The sequence below is a fragment of the Sprattus sprattus genome (genome assembly GCF_963457725.1).
Source record: "Sprattus sprattus genome assembly, chromosome: 11".
NCBI classification, from domain to species: Eukaryota; Metazoa; Chordata; class Actinopteri; order Clupeiformes; family Clupeidae; genus Sprattus; species Sprattus sprattus.
This window is the reverse complement of record NC_137909.1, coordinates 14,052,892-14,062,501: the sequence shown is the minus strand read 5'-3', so window position 1 is coordinate 14,062,501 and position 9,610 is coordinate 14,052,892. Positions and strand designations below refer to the sequence as shown.

At 43.1% G+C, this 9,610-nt stretch overlaps 1 protein-coding gene across 2 annotated transcripts; it reads left to right on the top strand.

Annotated features, from left to right (window-relative positions):
* The first annotated feature begins 1,386 nt into the window (after nt 1-1,386).
* btf3 (basic transcription factor 3) lies at nt 1,387-7,903 on the top strand. 2 transcript variants are annotated; one of them, XM_080847062.1, is made up of 6 exons: nt 1,387-1,469; nt 2,569-2,637; nt 2,773-2,886; nt 4,895-5,096; nt 5,924-5,983; nt 7,489-7,903. In XM_080847062.1, exons 2-6 carry the CDS (start codon nt 2,569-2,571, stop codon nt 7,533-7,535), a joined length of 492 nt encoding a protein of 163 aa, XP_080703188.1. In that variant the 5' UTR covers nt 1,387-1,469; the 3' UTR covers nt 7,536-7,903. The 2 variants fall into 2 exon arrangements, with proteins under 2 accessions (XP_080703188.1, XP_080703189.1); XM_080847063.1 differs by having other exon boundaries at nt 1,419-1,532.
* The last annotated feature ends 1,707 nt before the right edge of the window (nt 7,904-9,610 follow it).

The window sequence follows — 9,610 nt, the reverse complement described above, 5'->3', positions numbered from 1 at the left end:
ACATTGGTGTGCACAATGGGTAGACAGAGAGACAGTGTGTGTGTGTGTGTGTGTGTGTGTGTGTGTGTGTGTGTGTGTGTGTGTGTGTGTGTGTGTGTGTGTGTGTGTGTGTGTGTGTGTGTGTGTGTGTGTGTGTGTGTGAGCATGTGCTGTTTGCATGTGTTAAAGACAGAGAGAAGTGGCAAGGGCCTGACTGCTCAGAAGGCACATTTACTCTGAGACTGCCACATCCGCAGAAAGTACAATATGTCTGTATATTTCTTGTGCTGGATCTTTTCCCCATTTCATATTCTCGTTTTTTTGTTGTCATGTTCATGTAGATTGTTTGTCTGCGTGTTGTCTGCAAGCACATTCTTGTGTGGTCATTACAATGCAAACATTTTGTGAGTTCAAGCCATTCAATTTCACCGATATACTCTATGTGCAGCCTTTATATAATAGAATACCAGCTCTGAAAATGCATTTAACACTTCTACTTCTGCCAATGTTCTGCGTGACAGTACACTTGTAATAATTTCAAATTGCACATTGCCTATGTTGGTTTGTGTATAATGGAAATTACTCTGTCAGTGTTATTGTGGCCTCAAAGCTGTCTCTTTAATCCTAATTGTCCTTAATAAGTGCATAGGCGAAAAGCCTAGTTTCTTAAAAATATATGAGAGGGCTAGATCAATTTGTGGTCAGCGAGAAGAAAATTTGCAATGCAGGCTACAACATGTCTGTGCTGTCCTGAATACTTTGAGATGTGTTTAAATGTGTTCTTCTGCAAACTACACGGACATGTGCTCAGCATCAGGCTCAGCCTTAGAAATGATCAATTGTCAATCTGTGCTGGACCTGCATTCTGCTGTTTCTTTGTCAAATGCAACAGGGGATATGCTCAGCTGACACACTAATTCTGGCTATAGGGTTTGAATAGACTGTTGGGACAGGGCTAAGAGAGGCTACAAGTCAGACACCTATCAATGTGCTCTTGAGGCAGTTGGATAGATCAAATTGAATCTTAATTGAAAGGTAGGCCTGAGCGGCATACATTAACACAGGTGGCCAAACTTTTTGCCTTTGAGCAGATTTTAAAAGTATTGTTTAATTGAAGGAAAGTTTTGGCAGTCTGAATAGAGTAGGCCTAATTAGAATGCCATTCTGTCAACAGTCTGATCATTTTATGGTAGATTGATTTAGGCCTGTATGTTGATTGGAAATAGCCAATTGTATGTTAATGAAGATGAATTGGAGTGTAGATAGTAAGTCCTGACAGGCGGCATGGAATTACACATTTTGACGGCCGTGATGTTGCTGCGCTTAGATGGTGTCCCGGTGTGATCTGTGCTCTCGCTAAGTTTACTGATTAGGCCAGCCAGCCAGCGCTTTGGGTGCTGCCCACAACCGCATTTCAGCCGTAACGTCACTTCCGCCACCCTCTCTCGCTTCCATCTTGCTCTCCGCGTGTGTTGGCTGCTAGCGTGCAGGTCAGTGAGGAGCCCTAAAATACTCTATTTCCTGCACTGACACTTCCAGCTCCGAGACAAGAGGTAATTTAGAGCCTTGTTCTCAAACCTGGGAAAAATTTGAGTCTTTCCGAACCAGGAAACATAAGTAAACTTGTGCGCAGTTGAGACAAGGGGAGAACCTGATTGACAGGCCTAAAGCTATCGGAGCACACCGTATTGTCGGCGAACGCATACCAAAGAGTTTGTCAGTATTTTATGTATTCTACAGTTTAAATGCCATCATTATGAAACTTATAATATTTCTGCTATAACTTTAACTGTGCTTGTATATGATGCCATGGGATGTAGTCATTTTTCAATCGAATTTCCAGTATGCTAACGGTGGCTACTTAGCTAGCTAAGTCTTTTGACTTAGCCATGTATGCAAATGCTTTGTATTGCTAAAGTGCTAAAGACCCTGGATGGCTGCCCTTATGGCAAACCTTTGCTAGTTTAGCTTGTAAGATGAGTCATTCTATAACAAACATTATAACAACGTTTGTTCGTGCCATCGACTCTTAACGTCGTTGTCTTCATGCGCGCAGAAAGCTCACCTTGCTACATGCTGATGTAGAAGGAATTGACTAACGTTGGCTAAGCTAGCTGTGAAGACATGTAGCAAGGCCTGAAATGCTGATTAAGATAAGAAGTTCGTCGGCTTGTTCGCTTGCTAGTCATTAAACTTTGCCATACCGTTCCCAAAGTGAAATATATGTAATAAATAGCTCATATATTTGTTGAATTTAGGTTTGCTCCGACTCCAAACCAGCTACCAATCGTTGTCTACGTTAACTTAGTGTAATATAGTTGTCGTTCACAAGTTACCACAAGTCCAAGCTGAGGTTTAACACAGCATTTCTCACCTGATACCCTTTTGGAGTGTGGGCATCATATAATTACAAACAGTTGAAGAAATGTCATTTTCTAAACTGAGTGGTATATTTTGTACAACCTTGCTGAGACTTTCGGGCCTGTTTTGGCAGACCACACCCACTGACTTCTTTTTAACAAAACACACAAATGCAGCAAGATTATGGGAAATGTAAATAAACATATTTGGCTCTTTTGTCTCTTATAGATGAAAGAAACAATAATGAACCAGGAGAAACTCGCCAAACTACAGGCACAAGTCCGCATCGGTGGAAAGGTAATTGCATTCATGATTTCTAGAAGTTTGTACATGTAAATCACCCCCATCTGTAACAATCAACCAAGACAGTTTGGGTGACACTGAATGACATGTGTTAAGGCATGTTTAAAACATGGTTGTTGTGATTGACAGGGAACAGCCCGCAGAAAGAAGAAGGTTGTCCACCGAACGGCCACCGCCGATGACAAGAAACTCCAGTTCTCTCTCAAGAAATTGGGAGTCAACAACATCTCTGGCATTGAAGAGGTAAATGTCCTTTTAATCATTTACTATGTGTAAAGACGGAGGGAGCTGTTGTGGAACCTTTTTTAATGTTGTCCAGCCGACAGCTGCACACACAGTTCAATGTAATATGCAGATTGTCAGTGTCAATGCAACATTTTCCCAGCTGCACACACAGTTCAATGTAATATGCAGATTGTCAGTGTCAATGCAACATTTCCCCAGCTGCACACACAGTTCAATGTAATATGCAGATTGTCACTGTCAATGCAACATTTCCCCAGCTGCACACACAGTTCAATGTAATATGCAGATTGTCAGCGTCAATGCAACATTTCCCTCTGCTGTCTGCCTCCTTCCAGGGTTATAAGATGTCTTGATGACCATTAGTGTCCACATCAATGCAGCTTGTTGTGTACATGTATCATCTTAATTTAAGCACTCAACCGTTTGAACTAGCTGACAGGCCGCTACCAACAGAATAGCCAAACATGCTAGCCTAGACTGAAAAAGTGGTAGGTGAAATCTGCAAGATGTTTTACAGTGTGGTAACCTAGTGTAAAAGCCTATTTGCTGTAGTTATTGGTCCCCCCTGAGAAGAACATACTACCATTCACCTTCCTCCACCCAAGTCTACTGTGTTTTCCATCACTCTAAGTAGTGTCATACGTTTGCTTTGACTTTTATTTTTGAAGTATTGGCTGTGGTGAAACTTTTTTTCTTGTTAAAAAATAAAAAAGAGCTACTGCAAGAAAGAACTGGTCAGGGAATCAAGGGTAAGCTTTAGCCAGTTAGCATCACAGGTGAATTGACTTGTGTCTGATTGGCGGAAACACTGTCCCGACTCGCCAATCAACTTGACCAACATACTTTCTTATTGGGCCTGGCCATCGGGCCATTGCTTACATCTCATTTCCACAGTTTTGTTTGCGATCCGTAACTGTATGATGTACGCAATATGGGCTCTAGTGTTCAATGCGGGGTAAGGCACTTCATGGATGGCCTCAAAAAGAGTGCTTTTGCCATTTCTGAAGATGCTGTCAATAGCATTTAATGTAATTGTGTCTGTCATCAAAGAATGAATGCAATGGTGAAGCAACCTCTCTTTACATTTGAAATGAGTGACAATCTGAGAAGGCTTAACCAAAAAGTGTTTCACCAAAAAGACAAAAATAGGCACAAAAACCCCTGAACAACAATCACACTTTTTCCTCCTTTGAACCATAAAATGTAGTTGTTATCCTGCCACAGACATGAGGTTGTTTTCTTGAACTCAACTTCTGACTTGTATAAGAGTTTGTGAAACAGCACCACACTCTCCCCAGATGACAAGATAAATCAATTACTTCCAATGTAGTACTAGATCACCTACCCGTGGATCGTCTCCCCTCTGCAGCTAAATGGATTCTTATGACAAGAAGTCCCACCCTTGAAGAACATGTAACCTAATGCAACAGGCTACAGTTAAGCATGTTCTCGACTAGAAAAATATTGACACAAACCTCCAATTAATCACCGCCTATGTTAATCCACCATCGTGGACGGTCATTTACCTTATTCTAATTTTAAATGTGGTTTGCAAGAGCCTGCATAGGCTGTGCTGGCTAGCTAGCGCTGCTAGCATCCAGCCTAACCAGAAGCCTGCTAGCCTGACATCTAGCGAATGCCAAGTCATCCATGCATCTACCAGACGTCATTACGGTCTTAGTACGTGCAGAAAGTGACAGCGGTTGCCTAATTGGCAAGAGGGCTGCGTAATTCAACATATTTTGAAGAAAAAATGTGTGTAATGAACTCTACATCTTTTATGTAACTTAGATCTAGTAGGTGTGTAGGCCTTTGTGTAAGGTTTTTTTTTAAAGCAGAATAACTTATTCAAAATGTCAAGTTCGTCAAACTAGTTTATTTTTCAATTACGCAATTTTACTCAACATAGTCAAGCATCTCATTCTCAACTTTTAACAAATTTGTTTTCCCCCCAATGTCATTAACTTCTGTGTACTTTTGTTTAATGGAACATTCTTTTGTGCAGGTGAATATGTTCACGACTCAGGGGACAGTCATCCACTTCAACAACCCCAAAGTTCAGGCTTCCCTGGCAGCCAACACCTTCACCATCACCGGTCACGCCGAGACCAAGCAGCTCACAGAGATGCTGCCAAGCATTCTCAACCAGCTTGGTGCCGACAGCCTCACTAGCTTGAGGAAGCTCGCGGAGAACCTGCCCAAACAAGGTGTGTGTGTGTGTGGTGTGTGTGTGGTCTGTGTGTGTGTGGACGCCAAACACGTACAGCAAGTTTGGGAGCAGTAGATTTTTAGACGGGAAGAGCAAGTCTTGTGTGCCTCCGGGGCTTTCTGAGGTTCCCACGTTTAAGGAAAGCTTGGAGAATTGTAGAATATGATATTTTCAAAGCCTTTGTTGGTTTGAAAATGGTCAGAACAACAACCGTTTTGGCAGTGTTGATGAGACAAAAATGTTAGATTATGTTTCGGTCAGAAATGCTTCTCAATAGTGCAAAAGTTGCTCAAAGTAATCCTGGCTTGCTCATCTTTTGTATGCAGAAGATGTGTGTGAAGTTATTGTTTACACAACCTGATGAAGTCTCAAGGGTTCTGTAAACTGTCAAGTTTAGTGTTTTATAGAAAATGGAGGAATTATATTACAGTGGTTTTCATACTCTGTCTAAATCTGTGTATGTGTGTTTGATGACGCATAAGGACAGGTGTGTGTGACTGAAGAGAGCATGGGGGGTGTGAGTAGTTGCAGCTGTTCCCTCGGTAAAAATGGTTCAGTAGTGGCATTTCCTATTTCAGCCCGCAGGCATGGACTGTTGCGGATTAGCTCCCAATCCGGTATAGCCTGTCTTATTTTCGTTTCATTTTGAATTATGCCCTGGCCAGGCCACATTAAATAGTGCCACAGCTTCCCTTAAAGCCATAGAATTATGAGTTACTGGAAACCACTGGTCTTCAGCCCAAAGTGTGGAGTAATTTGAACCTGAGTTGAATACATTTAGCTTTTGGTGTGTGACTCTCTTTCTTTTTTCCTCTCTCTTCACAGTTGGGGATGGGAAGGCACCGATCGCCGGAGGAGAGGAAGATGATGATGACGACGTTCCAGGTGAGGGATGAAGCAACCTTGTGGTTTTGACGATCGTAGTCTTCAGAAATGTCTAACCTGATGTTGGTCATGTGTTAGATGAGTAGTTCTAATCCTTCCCCCGAAGGGAGGCCCATGCAGCTCTTAGGGTAGTTTAGCATAGGCTTATTGTTTTGGCCCAGGTGTTTTAATCTAAAGATGGCAAGGAAATGTATTGAGAAGATGCCATTAGCTTCCAACTCGGAAGATGGAACAAAGTCAAGTCTGTGTTCCCCACTTCCTGTCTTTGACGTTCTTCGATGAATGGATTGATACCGAGCAAAATGTGTTGGTGAAGCTCTACCTGTCTCTGTAATGTTCCACTGTGTGTCTGTGTCTCTTTCTCTTGCTGGTGGAAAAAGATTGATTCCTCTGTGTGTGTGTGAGTGTGTGTAAAGAGGCTTGGGGAGGGTGCTGGGGGGTAGATGTATTGACTGTTGAAGAATCCCATTCATGTTTATTGCTTGTGGCAACTGGCATCACTGTGGTGACAGCCAAATGGTACTGGTTGAGGTTGTTCTCGGGGCAACCGCTCGTTTATCAGCCCTTAGCGTTTGAAACGGGCCCTCCATTGTTTATGGGTCCTGAAGGCTCGGTTTGGTTTTTCTTGGGAAGGAGTCATTTGAATGCATAAGGTTGCTATTATAATACCGCCCCTCTGCGCGCACACACACTCCCCCCTGCACAATCTGAGGGCTCCTGTGTTCTTGTAACCCAAGTTTCCCCCAAATGTAACAAATGATCACTCTTGCTCCCTAAGCTATTGAAGGAACAGGGCAGTATGATGACAAGGGGTTAACTGCCTGTGCCATCGCACAATTACAGCAGTTCACTCTCCCTTTTCTCCCCCCATCCCCTCCTCCTCTGGTGCGAACTGAAAACAATTACCCCCAGCCCTGCGTGAGTGGTTTCCATCCCTGCTCCCTGGAGGTGCCCACTGGAAGTCACATTAATCAGATTTCATTTCACAAAAGGAAACCTGCTTTTGATCCTCGACAGGCCCATTTTTACAGCTATGCACTTTTCCAGTCCCCTGGCTCTGACATACACACATATGCACATGTGGCTCTGACACACACAGAGCATGTACTCACACACGCGCACACACAGACAGATGTATGTAGCGTGTGGCCACACACAGTCCCACACGCATACTAAGGCAGTGATTGTGTGACAGACAGAAAGGGAGTGAGGAAACTGTTCAAATTGCTCCTCTGATCGGGTTTCACATAAACACTGACAGGGGCCCTCCACGTTCAATTCATTTTCCTCACCAGGGAACAATCTCCTCACCGATCCCGTCAAGCGGTTCCCAGTCTGCGTGAACTCTGTAGGAGCGTTGCTCCTCTCCCTGACTGGAGTGGGGGGTTGGGAAGAGTGTGTGTGTGTGTGTGTGTGTGTGTGTGTACATGTGCGTCCTTCACTGTGTGGGAAGTAGGACTGTCACCATGACCTCTTATCTCATCTTGCTGACTTCTGTCTTTCAGATCTCGTGGAGAATTTCGACGAGGCATCAAAGGACGAGGCTGTCTAAGGGGGAACAGACAAACACACAGGACCTTCGCTCTCCGCTAGCTGAAGTGGGACGACAACATCGTTTTTGTTTTCCTTTTATATTTACAAAAAAAAATGCCAATCCACTCCACCGCCTCCTTCCCCAAACTCTGCTTGCTAATCTAGTGCACTGCTGTTCCCTGTGGCCTGTCTGATGGTCGGAGGTGTGTGTGTTGTGTGTCCTGCCGGGAGTGGAGGTGTGTGTGCGTGTGTGTGTGTTTGGCGAGTGTGGAGAGTTTGAGCTGATCCTGGCTGTTTCTCCTGTGTTACTGAGGCCTACTCCTTTGCAGTCATGGCTGAAATGAAACATGCATACCTGGAATAAATGTTTGCTATCAAAAAAAAAAAGTCTTGAACTTTTATTTTTGAGCCTCCTTGTCCTAGCTTGTAGCTGTGTTGATGCTTTAACAGAGAACTTGCAGTTCAGCGCAAATGCTGATGAGTCTAAATAATGTCTTTTTCCCATTTAGAGGAAGCGTCCTTGAAAATATAGGAAAGTAAGGGGCTTATGGCCATTTTGTAACCTGGAAGACTGCCCTTCAGTGTTTTTTTTTTTTTTTTAACAGGGCTGCCATGTTCAAACGTAGTTCTCCTACTTAGACTTTAGTGAACTAATTTAAGAACAACTTAGATAGACTGGTAACTGCTGGTATATTATAATATCCAATTCAGCAAGGCGTATTAGAAATGTTATACTTCAGATGAAATGTGGGTAGAAATGGTGATAAGTCATTCTAAACTCCTCAAAAAAAGTTCGGAAACTTTTCTTCAGTCGATTATCCCTCCCCTTTAATAATACCAATTGGTATTGTATTGTATATCGTTGGAAAGCCTTATTAGTCACCTTTACAACGAGGTACAACTTGTAAGGATTGTGATTTCGTGGAATGAGCAACACCGCTAACCGTGTGGGTAGCGGACCACATTTTTTTTGCCAAAATCCCCTGCAATATTCTTCTGTTGGTATTCACTCTTGTTTTGTGTTGTTTGGTGGATTGGATGATTCTCCCACATTATTAAGGAAAAAACAACACATATTGACCATTTTTACATTTTATTCATTTTACACTGTCAGGGACCTCAGTAGCATGTGGAAGATCCATACGCAGCCACAGCAAGCAACAGCTTGGCGGCACCTGTGGGACGGCATCCCATTCCTGAACCAGAATTTGTAGCAAGTCAGCCAACATGGTTGCGTTGGTCACTCTGGCACGTACTGCACGCCCAAGCAGATCCCACAAGTATTCAATTTGATTTAGGTCTGGACTCACGGCAGGCCTTTCCATCCTCTCCACTCCCAAGTTCTTAAGGTACTCTGTGATGATCCTGCCTCTGTGGGGGCGAGCGTTGTCATCCTGGAGGATGGAGTTAGGTCCCAGATTCTGGAGATATGGGGTCGCCATTGGCTCCAGAATCTCATTCCGATATCTCACTAAATTCTAACAGAAAAATATTGCAGTGGATTTTGGCAAACATTTTTGGGATGCTTCCCACACGGTTAGCTGTGTTGCTCATTCCACGAATGCACGATCCACATGCTACTGAGGTCCCTTACAGTATAAAATGAATAAAGTGTAAAAATGGTCAATATGTTTTTTTTTTTTTTCTTAATACTGTGGGAGAATCATCAAATCCACCAAGCAACTCAAAACAAGAGTGAATTCCAACAGAAGAATATTGCAGGGGGTTTTGGCAAAAAAAATTGGGCCACTACCCACACGGTTAGCTGTGTTGCTCATTCCACGATTGCAAGATCCTTACAAGTTGAACCTCGTTGTAAAGGTGACTAATCAGGCTTTCCAATGATACACAATACAATATCAATTGGTATTATTAAAGGGGAGGGAAAATCGACTGAAGAAACGTTTCCAAACTTTTTTTAGGATTTTGGCAAAAAAAATGTGGGCCGCTACCCACACGGTTAGCTGTGTTGCTCATTCCACGAATGCACGATCCTTACAAGTTGTACCTCGTTGTAAAGCTGACTAATCAGGCTTTCCAACAATATACAAAACAGGGGACAAGGGGAGGGATAATCGACTGAAGAAATGTTTC

Excerpts from the sequence above, each read along its gene's own strand:
- btf3 (XM_080847062.1), top strand. The coding sequence starts at position 2,569 with ATGAAAGAAACAATAATGAACCAGGAGAAACTCGCCAAACTACAGGCA. Across the intron at positions 2,887-4,894 it reads ACATCTCTGGCATTGAAGAG|GTGAATATGTTCACGACTCA; the intron begins GTAAATGTCCTT and ends TCTTTTGTGCAG. Across the intron at positions 5,984-7,488 it reads TGATGATGACGACGTTCCAG|ATCTCGTGGAGAATTTCGAC; the intron begins GTGAGGGATGAA and ends TCTGTCTTTCAG.